The sequence below is a fragment of the Myxocyprinus asiaticus genome, chromosome 1, assembly GCF_019703515.2.
Source record: "Myxocyprinus asiaticus isolate MX2 ecotype Aquarium Trade chromosome 1, UBuf_Myxa_2, whole genome shotgun sequence".
Taxonomy (NCBI): Eukaryota; Metazoa; Chordata; class Actinopteri; order Cypriniformes; family Catostomidae; genus Myxocyprinus; species Myxocyprinus asiaticus.
The window spans coordinates 67,146,664-67,166,863 of NC_059344.1; the positions used below are offsets into that span (position 1 = coordinate 67,146,664).

Genomic DNA, 20,200 nt, shown 5'->3' on the forward strand with positions numbered 1-20,200 from the left:
TGTTTTTTGTTTTTTTTTAGGATGATCTATCAGATTTACTTTGTATTCTCAGAGGTTGAGTTTCCAAGCCTGATATTTTCAGAACAGAAAGATGTCACCTATGATCAGGTTTATAAGAGGCTCACATCATTAATTGTACAGAGTGACAGAAAATCACGTTTTTAGAGGAGCATATGTGTGAGGAGCAGCAAATCAGGCTTTATGGTCACATTGTCTTTAGGATCTCTTAGTGCAAACACAATTTACAAACACAGTCACTGGTAAAAAAGAAGTATACAGTATGTTCAATCTCACCTGTGACATTGACCCACAGTGCATCACTGTAGTTTGTGTAGTAAACTGGTTCTCCTCTTCCAGCTCTACACCAGTACTGACCTCCATCAGACACTGAATCAATATGGACTCTGTAGGAGTTTGTTTCTGTCTTCTTTTTCTCAGAGTTCTGTGTGTGTTTGTACCAGTAAAAGTCCCATCCAGCGGTCTGAGTCATGTGACAGATCAGAGTCACCGTGTTTCCTGTCAGTGCAGCTCCTGCAGTATCTGATGTGAGTTCAGGATTGAGCTTTGAGTCTGTGGTGAAGAACATTTGCGTCATTAATAAAAAGAGTTCACCTGCTGAGTTTATGAACTTACAGCTCAGAGTAACTGTGTCTCCAGTGAACACTGAACTCTGGGGCGACACAATCACAGCTGGTGTTGGTTTATCTGTGAGTATATGAGACAGTTCAGTGACAAAGACTTTAACAATCAGTTAAGAATCAGTCTTCATCAGTTGCTTCTCAGTTAATCTGCGCATCATTCATTCTTTTCATCTTCAATAAAGGAATCAACAGAGTTTATTTATTTAACAGAGTTTATTTATTTAACAGAGTTTATCTACAGAGTTGAATGTGAACACTCACCTGATACAGTCAGTGTAACAGCATCACTGATGTCTGATCTCTGTGAGTCACTGATTTTCTCTCCTCTACAGCTGTATTTACCACTGTGAGATTTGTCAGATGTGATTCTGTACACTCTCTCAGTGCTGACTGGATTGACTAAACCATCTTTAAACCAGCTGTATCTCCACTCAGTGTGTGTTTCTCTCTGTATGTCACATGTGAGAGTGACTGTCTCTCCTCTGAACACATGATGATCTGGATTTACAGTCACTACAAGTTTTGGTCTCTCTGTATAAAACACAAGTAAATATTCATCTATTTTAAAATAATACAAGAATTAGACTGTAATCAGTTAATCTGAAGATCCTGAAGAACTGAATCCATTCAAATAAATGTAATAAGTACAACAACACACATATCCACCTTTTTCCTGAACGCAGAAGTGTTTCACGATTCGCCTGTTTTTAATTTCCGGTCTCCAGTGTTTTCACTCACATCGGTGTATATTCTTAACGGGTAATGTAATGTTTAAAGTATTACATTTGTAAACATTTTCTAAAACATGTGACTTTAAAGTGCCGATAGTTTACAGAGTCGAGATGCAGGCTTAAGCCCCAGATGTTTCAGCAAAAGCCCTGAATATTTTTATAACCTAAAAACATGTACTAATCACAGAGTTTTCATTCACACAGTAAAAAATAATCCTTATTAGAACCGCTATTCTCCTCGCTGCACATCAAACAGTGTCTTCATTCACTCTTGACAAGAAGTATTGATTGACATGTAAACTGACCAATCACTGATAAGAAGTTAATTACGATCAGCCCATGAGATTGTAACTTTTGGATGTAATTACCTCGATGCTTTAGAGACAAATGTTGTGTAGGTGTGCACTTGTCTTGATGAGGAGATTTATTAGAATATTGAAATGGACATTTAAAAAAAAATAAGTAAAACAGCCTCAGTCAACATCAGCACTTCAACAGCAAGATGTATTCTGCTTCATGTATGTGTAACTACTACTTATTAATTGCACTGTCAAATGAGGCTAACGATTTGTCCCTTAACAGCCTTGTAACTGTAAGAGACAACTATACATTTCATCATTATATTATTTTCATTTTTGTGTTATTAAAAAAAATAAATTGTTTCTCTGAGGAAGAAAACCTAGTGAAGTTTCTGACTAGTCCTCGCACAGCAACAGTCATCCCAAAACACACACACACACACACACACACACACTCACAGACACATACACACACTCTCTCTCTCTCACATACACACACACACACACACACACACACACACACATACACACACACACACACTCACAGACACATACACACACTCTCTCTCTCTCACATACACACACACACACACACACACACACATACACACACACACACTCACAGACACATACACACACTCTCTCTCTCTCACATACACACACACACACACACACACACATACACACACACACACTCACAGACACATACACACACTCTCTCTCTCTCACATACACACACACACACACACACACACACACATACACACACACACACACTCACAGACACATACACACACTCTCTCTCTCTCACATACACACACACACTCACAGACACATACACACACTCTCTCTCTCTCACATACACACACACACACACACACACACATACACACACACACACACTCACAGACACATACACACACTCTCTCTCTCTCACATACACACACACACACACACACACACACATACACACACACACACACTCACAGACACATACACACACTCTCTCTCTCTCACATACACACACACACACACACACACACATACACACACACACACACTCACAGACACATACACACACTCTCTCTCTCTCACATACACACACACACACACACACACATACACACACACACACACTCACAGACACATACACACACTCTCTCTCTCTCACATACACACACACACACACACACACACACACATACACACACTCTCTCTCTCTCACATACACACACTCTCTCTCTCTCACATACACACACACACACACACACACACATACACACACACACACACTCACAGACACATACACACACTCTCTCTCTCTCACATACACACACACACACACACACACACATACACACACACACACACTCACAGACACATACACACACTCTCTCTCTCTCTCTCACATACACACACACACACACATACACACACACACACACTCACAGACACATACACACACTCTCTCTCTCTCACATACACACACACACACACACACACACATACACACACACACACACTCACAGACACATACACACACTCTCTCTCTCTCACATACACACACACACACACACACACACACTCTCTCTCTCTCTCTCACACACACACACACACACACACACGCACACACACACACACACACACTCTCCCTCACACACACACACACACAGAATCGCTCGTTTCGGTAGTTTTTACATTGTGTCTCGAGACCAGAAACACAAAACAGGCAATTATAATCATCATGGTGTCGCCCAGTAGTTGCTCAGGAAAACTGTGTATCTGCTGACTGATGCATATGATTATAATATAACAGATGATCACTCACCGATGACAGTAAATGACACTTCATCACTCCAGTAAGAGGTGATTAGTGTAGTTGTGCTGATTTGTGTAGATGTGCTGATAGCGTAACACTTGCATTTACAGCTGTATACTGCAGTAATCTTGATCTCTTTCTCATTAGAGTGTTGAACATCAACACCATCACAAAACCATCCATATGTCCAGTCTGTCACTTTTGTCATCTGTACGTCACATGTGAGAGTGACAGTCTCTCCTCTGAATATCGGTGATGTTTTAGGATTTACAGTAAGAACAGGTTTAGGAATCTCTGTAAGAACCAGAAACAAACACACAACTATCACTTTACACAACACACACCTGCAGCATCTACAGTTTAATACACACTCTCTTTCTGCTCATATCACTCAAAAAAAAAAAAATTTCCCCACACATTTTCATCAAATTTAATTAAGTAATCTCTTTCAAACTTGATTAATTAAACTAATATATATTCCTGTTTTATTTTATTATTATTATTATTATTATTATTACTATTATCATTATTATTATTATTATTATTACTATTATTACGCAATTCAGTTTGATGGAAATTAGTTTTGGAATTGAAATGCATGAAAATAGGCACAAAAATAACACATTGTTTGATTTATAGATTATTTTACTGAGTGACTGTTTTAACAGAGGAATCTCATAGAGTGAAATTCAAGCACTTTTCCAGCACTTTCCAGTTACCTAAATCAGGACCACCATTATGATTAGAAGAAGATATCTCAAGAAGAACAGTGGTGGGAATTACATAGAATCATATATTTGGTGAAATAATCTGACTGGTAAAGATGGATTTTTATGTAAAGATGTTAAATACTCTTGTATATTAGTATGGCAGTAACTGCTGTTAGTTGTTCTTATTTCTCTTTTTATCGGTACAATATATTTCATTTGAATCATCTTTACTGTTCTTGATATGTGGTCTTCTATCTCTGCTTGTGTGCGATTAGGAGAGAATGAGCTAGAGGTGCAACTGAGGTGATGCGGGTGATGAAACATGTACCCCCATTGACAGATTTATTTGTCTGCGTTGATAAACAGTCTTGTCTCTACAGATTCTTGATTCGTTTAATTGCTCTTCACAAGAATTTTGTCTTGCTCCGTATGTGAAAATGTACACTGTAAATGTCCGCAGCACTTTGCAGCGCGGTTCCCTCATGATTTAAACATTTATTTTCACTTTAGCGTTATTCCAAACATATTTAAACACAAATACAGAGGACACAGTTTGTGCATTGATGAATTTTACATATAACAAGTGCAACTGCAATCATGTGATCGACAAACAGTCTCACTCGTCTCCTGTGATTTAATTGTCATCTGAACACATGAGTTTTATCACAGAGGAGCCATTAAAATGAACTTTTACAGACGTCACCCTGAGAAACAATTGCTGTCCGAATAGGGCTCAACATGACATATAAAAAAATACAATAAAATACTGAGTTCACTTTAAACTGCATGAAGATAAACAAACAAACAAACAAACAAACCTCTCAGTGAGGCTTGTTGCAGGAAGCCGGTTTCTGTGGCTACCCAGGTAAGTTTAAGTTTAGTTTGAGCAAACTCTGTTTTTTCTGTCTCAAGAAGGCGGGTCAGTTTAACGGGTGTTCATCACTATAGCAACTTATGTCAATGGCTAACCTGCTCCAGAGCAAGTTTTATCTGGGTTACAGATCACATACAGATTCTGAACCAATCAGCTGTGAGTAAAGTAACATCTCTGACACAATGATGCTGAGAAACACAAAAAAAAATAAAAATAAAAAATACTGTTTGCAGATTCTCACTTTAAAGCATTTATTGTGTGACGAGTCTTTCCACACATGAATGGATATACGGATTTTTATGCTTTTCAAATTAATTAGCTTTTATATTCTTATTGTGAGCCTATATAAATTACACATTATATGTTTCCCATTCATTTTCAATGGTCGGTCAATTTTGACCGCGAATACAAAAGGTGTCGTTTTTTTTTTTTGTTTTGTTTTTTTTACAACCTGTTAGTCTTTTTTTGTATGTTCAGATGGCAAATGGAGTCTCGTACTGCTCAGATAATTTAAACCATTTTTATTCAATTAAAAAAAATTAGGGTTAATAATAGGAGGGTTAAAATGAATGTGTAACTAGACATCAAATTGCATTATTGTTTGTTTGGTTGAATGATGCATAGATTAATGAAATAAATGATGGCAAAGGGTTTTGCTGCATGAGAAACTAAACACAGACACAACCTGGTCTCAGACCATCATGCAGTGTGTGAAGATGTGACAACACAAATATTATAAATAATTCAATACACTTCAAATCAGTCAAGAAAACATTGGAAATCAACAATTTATGAATTATGCATTACCTGGAGTATGTTCAGAGTAGCTGTTAGACATCAGCACTGAAAGTAAAAAATACAAACAAAAAACATTTCCATTAATTCACAATTCAATACAAATTAAAAACTGAAACTAAGTGTTTATGTCTAAAGTTTATTGTAGTTCAAATAAGTGTTTAATTTTCTTCTTCTTAAGATAGTTTTCACTCATTTCTATGTGGATTCATCAGTCGACTGATGTTGGAGATTCAGTGTGTAACCTCATCAAACACACATCTGCAGGACTCACAGGTGAATTTAGAAGTGAATTCACAGATGGAGTGAATCAAGTTCTGTTTGCATTGAGCCAAAACTGTCATGTGAGGATGAAACAAAGAGTTTTGGTTTGTTGACACGTGGCATTACAGTATCATGTATATGCCTATATTCAGAATAATTAATTATAATTATCACACATTATACATTTGCACATATACAGTGAAATTCTTTTTTTTCCCACATATCCCAGCTAAGCTGAGGTCAGAGTCAGCCATGATATGGTGCCCCTGGAGCAGATAGGGTCAAAGGCCTTGCTCAAGGGCCCAACAGTGGCATTTTGGTGGTGCTAGGGCTTGAACCCCCAACCTTCTGATCAGTAACCCAAAGCCTTAACTGCTGAGCCACCACTGCCCCCCACTATATGTTTCACACTCAAAAATAAGTGAGAAGAGAGAGCAGACTGCAGGACTCAATAACAGATCTGACATTAGAGGTGCACCTGCTTACTAGTGTCACAAAACAGAATACCTACTGTATGTTGTTAAATTAATAATCAAAAATAAATACAATTCCATTATCTTAATATGTAAAAGCATTGAAAAGAAACAGCCTAATATTTCAGTTTGTTGTCATTGTCAGGGCCGGCCCAGACTCTGTTGGCATCTTAGGCCAGATTTTAGATTGTCGCCCCCCTTTATACATTTAAAGAATAGTAACATTAATACGTTTAATAATGGCTGAAAAATTAAAACAGAAAAGATGCCATAACATTTTTCATTTTTATACTACACCTCCCACTTTCCGGTCTTCCTGCAGAGCCCGGGTACTTTTACTGAAGATCAAATTCTATTGACCAATGCTCTTTTGCCATTTTGTGCTTGTTACATTTATTAATTTATTTTATTTTATTTTTTTCCATTGATATGAAAGTTCCAGCTTTTCAGTTCCCATACAGAGGTTGCACTACAATTATCTGACGGACCCAGTTGTAAAATTCCCATCATGGTGTATATTCATCAGTCATGTTAGTTTAAATTTCCCTGATATGTAGTATAGCCTATTTGATTTTCTCGATACATTCAACATTTTCAGCTGAAAATGACAATGCGTGGCAAGTTCAAGTTTGATGAAACAGCTGTTCTATTCAACAATTCACAGAGTTGGGGAACATACTTTTAAAAGTGTAATTACATTATTGATTTTTCTAGCTGAAAAACAATCTGGCGATCTTTTTACAAACAGACATACAGGGCACTCAAGCGACAGATGAGTCGTTCTTGAACGAATCATTAATTTTCAACAAAACGTTTAAATGACTCGAAAGAACGAGTAGTCTCATAAAGTGATTCGTTCATTTGATGCAGGACACATATGATCTGTAAAGGAAACAGAAATGATTAGTTCATGTCAAGAGTCTGTCTTCTACGGAGCCCCTAAAGGGTCAAGGTAGTGGCGAAAATAAATTTAGCAAATGCTTTTGCGTTTTCTTGAGAATTTGTGCATGCTGTCACAAATCTGTTCCATTCTCTCGCAAAATGTGCATCATAAGGACAGTCTTCTGCTATCTCTCATATGTGTATTTCAGCATTATTCCAGCTTTTGAGTTCAACAAGAAGAGAAAGCCAGTGCAATGAAAGAGTGAAACCCAAAAGACAATACTTATACAATGCACAAATCATAATCTTCAATTTATGAATGTGTGAAAATAAAGACAGCACCGTTAAAATTACATTAAATGTGAGTGGTCTACACCCCTGTATGCAACCATTTATCAGTAATGTACGGGTGTTAGTGGCTCATTTTGCTCAACACAGGGGTAGAAGGGCACACAGTCGTCACAAGAGGGCACACTTCTAACAAAAACAAAAAAAACTCCTCTCGTGTGGCCCCATGGCCATGACACCAATGCCACGGCCCGCCCCTGGTCCTCCTGTCCCCTTTATTCGCACATTACAGGAAAATAGTTTGAAGAATCAACAAATATTTTATAACAAAACTTTTGACCAGTATGGTTTGAAAATCACTTTAATAATTATATGACTTATTTAAGTCAAATTTCACAACTTTTTGTAAAGTTTCTGCTTATAGTCTCTCAGCCAGATAATGAAGACAATATTACAGCAATAGGGCCTCCTGCACATTACTCAAACATGTTCAATAAGAACAACAGACAGACCGAAGATTAATAGAGAAGTTGAGAGTGATCTGAGAGCTCAAGATGGAGAGAGTCTATTTAAAGATACAACACATACAACACCAACTCACGAAAACAGAAATATGTCTGATTCAACACACAATCCAAAGATTATTACAATAAAATAAGATACAAGTATATAAAATATGAAGAGACGAAAGACATCAGTTACAACATGTACACAAGTCCATCATCTTTCACATGAACACAGACAGATGCATTTGTTCTGTAACACACAGTAATAACTGCAGTCTTCACTCTCATCATCACTATAACACAAAACATTATATATATATATGAACAGAATAAAGAATACATGAACACTGAGACAGTAAATCTACAGTATAGACCTGTGCACCCACATCACAATCATTTGTTTTATCTTCAGCAGAATATATTTCCTAACACACACACACACACACACACACACACACACACACACACACACACACACACACACACACACAAGATAATATAGAATATAATAAAATACTCACAGAGTATAAGAGGCAGCACACTGGACTCCATACTGTCACATTAATGAACTGTTTTAACAGTGCTGTGTGTCTAAACCAAACACTTCCTGTGTTCAAACATCATTTCACACTTCAGAGACAGAAAGAAAAGGGGTGCAGAAAGACAAGTGTCTACAGACCAGTGCATGCAGACCAAAAAGTACGATATTTAACTTCTCTTTTAGTGCATTCAAGCTGTTGAAGCTGTGTTCCTCTTTAATTTGAGTAAAGACTTGAACATGAACATCTAAACACACACATGCAAATCATGTCGACTGAATCAGACACAAAAGTGACTCTGAAGTGAATTAAATTCAGACTGTCTGTGATTCACAGTAAGAATTAAAACATGTTCATTTCTCATCTAAAGCAGAGCTGAACCATAACAGTCTCTTAAACTCTCTCAGTATCAGAGTGTTTAAGGGAGTTAAAGAAGATGCTGAAAGTCTGACCCATCAAGACAACAGTGTGAAACTGCTGTACCAGATCTGCTAACACAACATGTTCTGTGTTCCTGGAAACAAACACAAACAGAAAAGCTGTGAAAACAGAGTGAGAATGTTTAAAGTCACATGTGAAGGGAAGATAGTGATAACGATAAATCGACAACAAGGCAAAACAATACATGCAATTACTAGAAAATAAAAATAAAAAAAATTTTTAGACATTAATTAACATAGCAACAGATCCAGTGAAAATATGTGCAGCAATGAAATGCTCAAGAAACTTTCTGAAGGTTGAGTGACTGACTTTACATGCCTTTCCAAAAAAAAAAAAAAAAAAAGAAAAAGCCAAATTCAATGAGTGAGAAAAGACTAAGTGTCAAATGTGTACTTCGGTTTAGTTAAAATGTGTGATGTGTAGATGTTGAACAGAATGACCCAGGAGCAGGGGAAACAGATCCAAAATATTTATTCACAATAATATGTATAAAGTCAATAATGTGCAACCGTGCAGAGAGTAGTGAGTAGTGTGTTACTCAGCGGAGTGTGTGCGTTGTGGAAGTCAGGAGAAGCTTGGAAGAATCCTCCGGAGAAGTTAGGTAATGTGAGTGATGTCCAGCAGACAATGCAAGTACCAGCAGAAGTGTTGATCCCCGGCACGCAGACATAGACCGGAATTCTTCTGTGGATTACCAGGCTGAAACTCAGCGAAGACTGGAAGGCAAACCACAACCTGAACAATGCGGGCAACCAACAGAGTGACAAGACAGGACCAGCGAGAGAGAGAGGTTAGTACTCAACTTAGTATAATCATCTGGCAAAGAAACAGAGAAACATGAGGGCATAAGCAGGGAGTGAAATCAGGCAGGAACAGGTGTTGCTCAACCAGCTAATCAGTGGCATGATCGGTGCCACCCTGAGAACAATGAACGTTCCCATGGAAATGCCGTTATGCCAGTCGAGCACTTGTGAAACATGAGGGACAAAACAAACAGAATAAACCTGCAGGCTTACAGAACTGTGACAGTGCCCATCCCCACAGAGGTGAAACTAATCAATGAGGGCGTGGTCCAAGATGTCCCGAGCCGGGACCCAACACCTCTCGTCAGGTCCATAACCCTCCCATTCCCTTTCAAAAAAAAAAAAAAAAAAGCCAAATTCCAACAATAAGAGTGAATAAGATTTAGAGCGTTTTCACACCTGGCTCGTTTGGAGGGAAGTGCAGTGATTGGTTAGAAAGTTTTGCAGACTTTAAACAATAGGCCACAGACGGGCTCATTTAAATACTGCGAACAGTACGCGTCGATGTATTATTTCTTATGATGACGTTGCATTTGTGACCTCAAATCAAAAATGAGCAGCAGAGGTAAAACCTGCTGTAAAACAAGAGCGATGTGCTCTGTGTATTGGGGCAGTGGTGGCTCAGTGGTTTACTGATCAGAAGGTTGGGGGTTCAAACCCCAGCACTACCAAGATACCACTGTTGGGCCCTTGAGCAAGGCTCTTGACCCTATCTGCTCCAGGGGTGCTGTATCATGGCTGACCCTGCATTCTGACCCCAGCTTAGCTGAGATATGTGAAAAAAGGTGCAAACATAAATGTGAATAAATATCACACATTTTAAGTGCTGGTGCTCCTGTTTATCTCACCACTGAGATTATGGAGTTGGCTGCTCAGGACAAGAAGACTTGCATCATTCCCCATCATCTGCATCTGCAGAACAACAAGTAGTTGAACAAACTCTTGGGTGGAGTGACCATTGCTCAGGCTGTGCTGCTGCACAGACTAAAGTCTGATTCATATAAACCCAAAGGCTCTTTTTTTTTTTTTATTTGGAATAAAAAACATTGGGAATGCCCAATGTGCTTTTAAGTCCTTGTGGTCACATAGTGATTCACCTCAGTCCAGGTGGCAGAGGATGAATCCCAGTTGCCTCTGCATCTGAGACAGTCAACCCACACATCTTATCACATGGCTTGTTGAGCACATTGCCACTGAGACATAGCACATGTGGAGGCTTCACACCATCCACCACAGCAACCACACTCAACTCACCACAATGAGAACAAACCCTACTTACCCTCCCCAGCAACCAGGCCAATTTGGTTGCTTAGGAGACCTGGCTGGAGTCACTCAGCACAACCTGGGATTTGAACTAGCAAGCTAGTGAACTCCAGGGGTGGTAGTCAACATATTCTACCACTGAGCTACCCAGGCTCAAGAGTCACACCCTTGAACTATAAGAGTCATGTTCTTCTACTGAAATATAAAATCAATCTTTTCATAAGCGTGTAATTATTAATAGTAACTGATCATATTAACTATTATACATGTATTTGTAATTACTAATCATAAGACTATTAATTATTCAAAACAAATAAATGAAACTACATGAGTATGAAATTTACTGAAATGAATGTGCAGCATTTGTGACATGCGCACAGAGATGAACTGAACAAAAGATCTTGAGCGGGAAACTGCCGCCGCTTGTTTGAAAAGACGATCCGTACAGTCATTGGTCAACTGTGATGCGTAGACGTCCATATCAGCCAATCACAAGCCTCTTCACCCTCCCCACACAGAGCGCGTGCTCGAACTAGCCTTTAAAAAGCAGCGGTGTAACGAGCATCTGCATTTCTTGTGAAGAACAGAGAAGAGATTGTTGAAGTCACGGCAAGAATCAAACAGACCGCTCATAAATCCACCGGTGGAAAAGCCCCGAGGAAGCAGCTTACTACTAAAGCTCTTTTAAGAGTCACTTCAATCCCGCTGACAGATCATTTCCGGTCTGATTTTATTATAGGTGATATCAGAAGTTATATGACTTTACTCTTGTGTGTCCAGTGGATTCATCAAGTTCACTTTTGCTATTATTTTATATATATTAATGTATATTTTAAACATTGAGATTTTAATATATTCTCAAAAGAAAAGAAAAAACTAATAATTCGAGTGAAATAAACTCCTGTGAGCAAGACATAAACACGTGACGTGACTTTGGCTCCTCCTTCAGTGATGTGTTTCTACTAGGTCCTGTAGGCGAATGTAAATATCCTCTCTGTTTGTCGCGTCACTTTCGAGTGAATAGTAAAGTTTTGCGTGATAATATTCAGTGAATCATCAAACTCGTTATTCGTCGTCTCGCTCGTCGTGATCTATGAGGAGACTCGGGGTGTGTTGAAGATGTTTCTGGAGAACGTTATCCGTGATGACGTCACGTCAAGAGAAAGACCGTCACTGTCATGGACGTTGTGTACGAGCTGAAACGACAGAGATGAACTCTGTACGGATTCAGAGGATAAACGACTTTATTCTGGAGAAACTAAACGCTCTTTTAAGAGCCACACATCTTCTCACACTAAAGAGTCGATGATTAAACGGTTAATTTTGTCAATCAGAATAATACAGAAAATAATAAAGAGCGGAAGAGGAAGTAAGAGGAATAAAGGAACTGAATCATGTTGGTGATGGTAGTTGTCAATCACGAGGCGATGGGCGGGACTAACATTTAGAAGCTCCTGATTGGCTGTTCTGAAGTTCGAAGAAATCTGAATGTGTCCAATGAAATCATTTCAGGGGTTGACCCATAAAGACACACAATCACAGAGAGCCATTTGACCCGTTTGAAATGAGCATAAATGAGTTTAAGAATACACGTGAACTTCCGGTTGCTGCTCATTGTTTGTCTCGAGTGTGAAAGTAAGGCGGAAACAGTGAAATACGCACCGAAGAAAGGATCCTAGAAGACTACTTCATTCACTAACATTTTGGAAATCAGTTGTTTATTTATTATTATTATTATAATTTATTATTATTATAACCCAACAATTATTCGTTGTTGTCCAGTTTTTCATTATAATACAGTATGATGCAGTATTATTATTATTATTATTATTATTATTTATTTTCTTTTTATATTGTTAAATATTAAGTGCATTTAGTGTGGATAAAAATATTTATTACTGTGGCAAGCATAGAGTAAGATAAATTTAAATAAGAATAAATTGCTGGGTCTCAGGATGGTATACAATGATAATCTATTTCTGTCTTATTTACTTTCATCTGGAGTTTATATTTGGTGACTGTCTTTGTGCCTCAGACACGGTGTGTTTGTCCAGTTCAGCGGGCAGCAGCAGACGCACGGCGGTCTGGATCTCTCTCGATGTGATGGTGGAGCACTTGTTGTAGTGAGCGAGACGAGACGCTTCACCACCGATGCGCTCGAAGATGTCGTTGACGAAAGAGTTCATGATTCCCATCGCCTTGGAGGAGACACCGGTGTCAGGATGAACCTGCTTCAGGACTTAAAAATCAACTTAAATATTAAAATACAAACTAACTGGAATATTGGCCAATTTCTTTTTACAGACAGTTAACAACTTCTACTATATTTTAAAGATGCTTTTATTTGAAATGGATTAAAGTCTAATAATAGTGACTGTGCATCTAATGAGTTTATCAGAATCAACTTAATTTTCATTACAATCTTAGGTTGTAAGGCAACAAATAATACCTATATATTTATAATACAGTACATGCTATGTTTCTATTCCTGTTTCAGCTGTTCAGTCCTTATGACTTCAGGGAACAGTCTTCCCAAAACGATCTGTCCTAAATCAAATCTGTCTAAACCTTCCTAAAAGCAGGAGCTCAAAAAGAGAAAAAGCTTAGTCGGACCTGTCCCCAATAATAGTTAGAGCCTAATCTTTATGAAAAGCTGTTTGATGACATGACCATATATTACTTTTAACATGCGGTCTAAAAACACTAACTTACAGTATTCCTTATAATATTCATGAGTCTTTCAACAATGTCCTTGGACATTTATGTTTCCTATTTTTACTCTTTAGGCCTACCCATGTGGGCTACACTTCATTTTCCCCCTCTTAATCCTTGTGTCATCATGAGGCCATTGTGGAAAAACTGAGAAATCAGAGAATGCATAGAAAAACACTGACACAGATTAATGTGATATCAAATTATTTTAAAACTCAAAACCATAACTGATAATATACTGATAATCATGCTTTATAACTCCAAAGTTAAAAATAACCTATTACAATAGATACCCAAGATATTGTTTTTAACTGGCCAGATATTGTGTTTCTCTGAGAAGCAACTTTGCCATGGTTTAAATACGTGCGGTTTCAAATGCAGATTTCACTGTAGGATACATCAGTGACCCAATGGATTATTGTGTACATAATACTGTATTTTCTTCTTTCTGAGTTATGAAATAACACAATCTGCTCCACAATCTGTCTGAAACATTTTAATAGAAAAATGTCATATAATGATTCTCTTCAACAACTCGTACACTTGCTAAATAGCAGGGATTTATAATGACAATGTATAATCCTTTAATGCATATATTTATTAAAAATAACTATTATGTTGAATGAAAATAAAATATTATTTAATGAGAGCCGTAGTGTAAGTGAGCCTGCTATTGGTGCAATTTCCACACACATAAACATCCTTTTGGAGGGTGTGTCCAACATATTTGCATGTGTAGCTATTGAACTGTTTGCACAGTTTTTCTTAGTAAATCATCCATAATATATATTTGTTTAAATTGTGTTTAATGCTGTAAGATGTGAAATGTTGTGTTAAATAGCCTAGTGTTAAAAAACTAGTAATGTCATAAAATATTGATCATTGATCGGCACATTATTTTCTTTATGTTTTTGAGGCATTAATAGCTGACATTCAAATTAGGAGTCTTATTTATGTGTTTTCCAATTCACTGTCAAGTGGCCGCTGATTTATGTAGTCTGGCATAATAGCTTAAGGAGACCGCAAGAGGGTGAAATAACACAGGGCACAGGTATCACACACAGGAAGTGTCGATGCACTACAGATTGCAGTCCAAAGTTGAGGATCTAATCACCATACACACAAAAGTTACGAAAGTTTTGTACTTCAAGAATGATCAAAAAGAAGTTGATGATTTTGCAGGTTAGTGTATGAAACTGGTGTACCTGTGTAATCTGTACCGTTAAAAATGGGGACGTTTATTATGCAATTTCTCTTTATGTAGACTTGAACAGGCTTCATTTAAACTGTCAAACCACAAAAAGACATACTTGTCAATTAAAACACATTGTGTAGGCTATATGAAAGATACAATATCATCCAGTTATGCTAGAGTAAATAGTATTTGTGTTTTGATAATAATCTGGTCAAATTTAATGGAAAACTATGCAAGTTAAAAAAAAAAAAAAGTATTTTAATGTAAAAAAAAACATTGGCCCCATTCACTTCCATTGTAAATGTCTCACTGTAACTTCGATTATTACTCTTTTTTTTTTTTTTTTTTTACTAGAGGAGGGACGAGTCAGAATAATTTTTTGTGGTTATCAACATTATGCCACAAATGCTGTCGACTGATCTTAACTTGTGTTGAATCCAGAATATTCCTTTAATACAGTTTCCAACCTGAATGAAGAATTGAGTAAATCAGAATAATTTAGAATCAATTAGATTGACTCTTGTGATGTTGTGAGAGCAAACGGCTCCATTGTCATAAGGACAAAACGTGTATTAAAAAAAAAAAAAAAAAAATGCAATCAGCTTTGCATTTGTCTCGATTCCCAACACCTCAGAATCAAAGAATTAATTAGTTTTGGAATCGACTCCCCGCCCAAAACATACTAACATTTACCTGAAGTAATCTTACCTGTTCTGGCTACTTTTAAACTGGGTTCTGCAAGATTTCACACCTGTGATTCTTAAAGGGGGTTATCACTGTTTTTAATTCTAGATAATGTGCAACAGCAATAAGTGTCAATTACAAATCCTGTGTAAAGTATGAGTATGCATATAAAACAATATAGCCCCAGATTATGTTAACCCAGGGTTAAAAATTGTCCCGTGGTGAACTCTTTTAAGTGTGATAAATGCTCATGAGAAGAACATCAGCTTTGTTTATGTTTTTATTTTACATCAAAATGACAGAAAATCTGAGAAACTGATCAAACAAAAACAATCAACTGATCCAAAATCATATGAAAAATAAACCTTAAATAAAAGTCTTATTCTCTTGGCAAAATCCTCCTCATAAATACTGGCACATCTTCAATACAGACAGGAAGACTGTGTTTAACTGATGAAAATATAACTGATATTGCAGTTAAAGTGATTCTTGAAACTTTGAGACACTGCAGAACACAGACAGAAAATGTACTACTTGCAGTGTAATTAATTTAAACATGAATATATATACACTATATTGCCAAAAGTATTCGCTCACCCATCCAAATAATTGAATTCAGGTGTTCCAATCACTTCCATGGCCACAGGTGTATAAAATGAAGCACCTAGCATGCAGACTGCTTCTATAAACATTTGTGAAAGAATGGGCCGCTCTCAGGAGCTCAGTGAATTCCAGCGTGGTACTGTGATAGGATGCCACCTGTGCAACAAGTCCAGTCGTGAAATTTCCTCGCTACTAAATATTCCACAGTCAACTGTCAGTGGTATTATAACAAAGTGGAAGCGATTGGGAATGACAGCAACTCAGCCACGAAGTGGTAGGCCACGTAAAATGACAGAGCGGGGTCAGCGGATGCTGAGGCGCATAGTGCGCAGAGGTCGCCAACTTTCTGCAGAGTCAACCGCTACAGACCTCCAAAGTTCATGTGGCCTTCAGATTAGCTCAAGAACAGTGCGTAGAGAGCTTCATGGAATGGGTTTCCATGGCCAAGCAGCTGCATCCAAGCCATACATCACCAAGTGCAATGCAAAGCGTCGGATGCAGTGGTGTAAAGCACGCCGCCACTGGACTCTAGAGCAGTGGAGACGCGTTCTCTGGAGTGACGAACCACGCTTCTCCATCTGGCAATCTGATGGACGAGTCTGGGTTTGGCGGTTGCCAGGAGAACGGTACTTGTCTGACTGCATTGTGCCAACTGTGAAGTTTGGTGGAGGGGGGATTATGGTGCGGGGTTGTTTTTCAGGAGCTGGGCTTGGCCCCTTAGTTCCAGTGAAAGGAATTCTGAATGCTTCAGCATACCAAGAGATTTTGGACAATTCCATGCTCCCAACTTTGTGGGAACAGTTTGGGGATGGCCCCTTCCTGTTCCAACATGACTGTGCACCAGTGCACAAAGCAAGGTCCATAAAGACATGGATGAGCGAGTTTGGTGTGGAAGAACTTGACTGGCCTGCACAGAGTCCTGACCTCAACCCGATAGAGCACCTTTGGGATGAATTAGAGTGAAGACTGCGAGCCAGGCCTTCTCGTCCAACATCAGTGTCTGACCTCACAAATGCGCTTCTGGAAGAATGGTCAAAAATTCCCATAAACACACTCCTAAACCTTGTGGAAAGCCTTCCCAGAAGAGTTGAAGCTGTTATAGCTGCAAAGGGTGGGCCGACGTCATATTAAACCCTATGGATTAAGAATGGGATGTCACTTAAGTTCATATGCGTCTAAAGGCAGATGAGCGAATACTTTTGGCAATATAGTGTACAATGACATTATAGAAACATAGAAACACACATACACAGGTTTATAATTTAAGAGTTAGTTTACAGTTTACATGAAAGAGTGCAAATTCTGAGCTTAAACAAGAAAGTGTGTTCCCAACTACAATAAATGTTCCACTATTAAACACACATTTAAAATAAGCGCATAATAAAAAGCAGAAGGTTTGTGTACAAACTTCCCGACACAAAATACAAGAAAAATGATCAGAACTTTTGCATGTAAATGATGTTTAACATCATTCTCTCATTACATGTTGACGTCAAGACTGGATAAAAAACATCTCATTTCAAAATCTCATCTAAATCCAGTTTTATCTTGTCAGGTGTCTTTTTTAATTAATGAGCTGATCATTGATTGATTTCAGCGTTTCTTCTACATGTAAATGTGTGTATTTTAAAATAGTTGAACTTGATCAATACTTCCGGGTTTTTTTCTTTTGGTGATTAAAATCTTGAGCATAAGTTGCATGGACTCCAGCACTGTCACCTAAAAGGCACAAATGAATAATAATAATAAAAGTAAAAAGCTTCATCTGTATTTGGCACATTCACCGTGCATCATTTGAACTGTAATTGTGATGTCTCTTTTGAATGGTGATATTATATGTGTGTTTCTCTCACCTCTGTCTGTGTTCTGCTTCAGATCAGAGTAAACAGTGTCTCCACACTCACTGCTTTTCCCTGATAGTGAACAACAGAGAGTCATAAACAACATAACACCATACTCATTATACATATCAATAATAATTCATAATCTATGATACAGCAGATCCAAAACCTTACACACTCAAAACAATATGAATATATCTATATTTATATATTTATAAATCTACTCTTTAAGATTTACAGGACAAATTCCCATCTGAACTGAGTAATATAAATGTGAATTATTTCATTAAACTTGAGGAGTATAAAACTTTAAAATGTAGTAAACAAAAATAATGTTTAAAAAAATACAGTTAAAAGCAACTATATTTTATTTTGCATTAATTATAAATATTAAGTATATTTAAATGAGACTAATTTAAACATTTCTATTACTGACAGATTTGTGTATTTTATTTAACATCAGATGTGACCTGTAATATTTACATACTTTATATGATATTAAATTATAACATTAAAGGGCTTATTTATTATGACTTACATCTTTGATTGTCCTTAGTTTTCATTTCAGTTAAAACATCTCTTTTTCCAGCATCTATCATAGAAAATAACAGAAAATAACAGTCTCAAACATTACTGTTGTTGTTCTGTTGTTTGATCGGTACAATCGATAACCTTTAATATGTTAACTCAATAAAGAGACTGTTATTTTGCTCCCCAATATTATATAATTATAAATGATGGCTTTAGAGCTATTATATCGGCTTATTAAAATCCAAGCCAAACAACTTGTTAAACTCTGATATACAGTAGGATCTGTTCCAAAACCTAGTGAGTGTCCTGCAGAAGCACCATTTTAAGACATCATAGGCGTGCTCCCGACGTAAAGGCTGTTCCAAAAGGTAAATATGTTAATTATTATTATTATTATTATCATCATTATTATTATTCCTTACATTTGTATAGCGTTTTTCTAAGCACTCAAAATGCTTTACATAGTATAGGGGGACTCTCCTCAACCACCACTAGTGTGCAGCATCCACCTGGATGATGTGACGGCAGCCATAGTGCACCAGTACACCCACCACACACCAGCTATTGGTGGAGAGGAGAGAACAGAGTTATAGAGCCAGTTAATGGATGGGGATTATTAGGAGGTCATGACTGAGAAGGGCCAATGGGGGGAATTTGGCCAGGACACCAGGGTTACACCCCTACTCTTTATGAGAAGTGCCCTGGGATTTTTAATGAGCACAGAGAGTCAGGACCTCAGTTTAACATCTCATCCGAAAGATGGTGTCTTTTTACAGAATATTGTCCCCGTCACTATACTGTGGCATTAGGACCCACACAGACTACAGGGTGAGCACCCCCTGCTGGCCTCCCTAATACCTCTTTCAATTATGCTGCCTCTTAAGATATCTAGTTTTGGCCAAATTCTAATGTATCATTGTATGTATCCTTCCCCGTGTAGGTGATCCCAGAATGCACCGTGATGAGCTTGGCGGAAAAATAAATTCAAGATGGCGGACAAAGCGAGAAGAATTCTGATTATAAATATACTTAAAATCTACAGAAAAGTATCGATAAATAACAGTTTAATATGACACAAAACGACTATTTTACCCACAATGTGTGTGTGCTGTGTGTATTTATCCTCATTAGAGGATCGTGTCGTTTCTCTTGCGTCAGCTGTATTGAGATCAGTTGCGAGTCGAGTGTCCCGTGCGTTGCGTGTGAGGAGCACTATTGAAATGATGCGCGGAGCTGCTGCCTGTGTAGAGTGTCCCAAATCACTCTCTTATGAGGAATCGTTTCAGTAAAGATACTGACATAGAAG

At 37.7% G+C, this 20,200-nt stretch overlaps 1 protein-coding gene and 1 pseudogene across 1 annotated transcript in view; one reads left to right on the forward strand and one right to left on the reverse strand.

Annotated features, from left to right (window-relative positions):
- LOC127440298 (uncharacterized) overlaps window positions 1–20,200 on the reverse strand; it is a 37,123-nt gene that overhangs the window by 2,487 nt on the left and 14,436 nt on the right. The window contains exons 10-19 of the mRNA XM_051696807.1: window positions 18,902–18,955; window positions 18,376–18,435; window positions 18,171–18,241; window positions 13,359–13,556; window positions 10,914–10,977; window positions 9,274–9,360; window positions 5,882–5,917; window positions 3,500–3,784; window positions 903–1,172; window positions 295–570 (exon numbers count right to left, since the gene is read on the reverse strand). Coding sequence (XP_051552767.1) covers window positions 295–570; window positions 903–1,172; window positions 3,500–3,784; window positions 5,882–5,917; window positions 9,274–9,360; window positions 10,914–10,977; window positions 13,359–13,556; window positions 18,171–18,241; window positions 18,376–18,435; window positions 18,902–18,955 — 1,401 coding nt within the window. The remainder of the gene's footprint in view (window positions 1–294; window positions 571–902; window positions 1,173–3,499; window positions 3,785–5,881; window positions 5,918–9,273; window positions 9,361–10,913; window positions 10,978–13,358; window positions 13,557–18,170; window positions 18,242–18,375; window positions 18,436–18,901; window positions 18,956–20,200) is intronic.
- The window catches only part of LOC127448088 (histone H2A, sperm-like), a 36,681-nt pseudogene continuing 25,335 nt past the window's right edge, over window positions 8,855–20,200 (forward strand).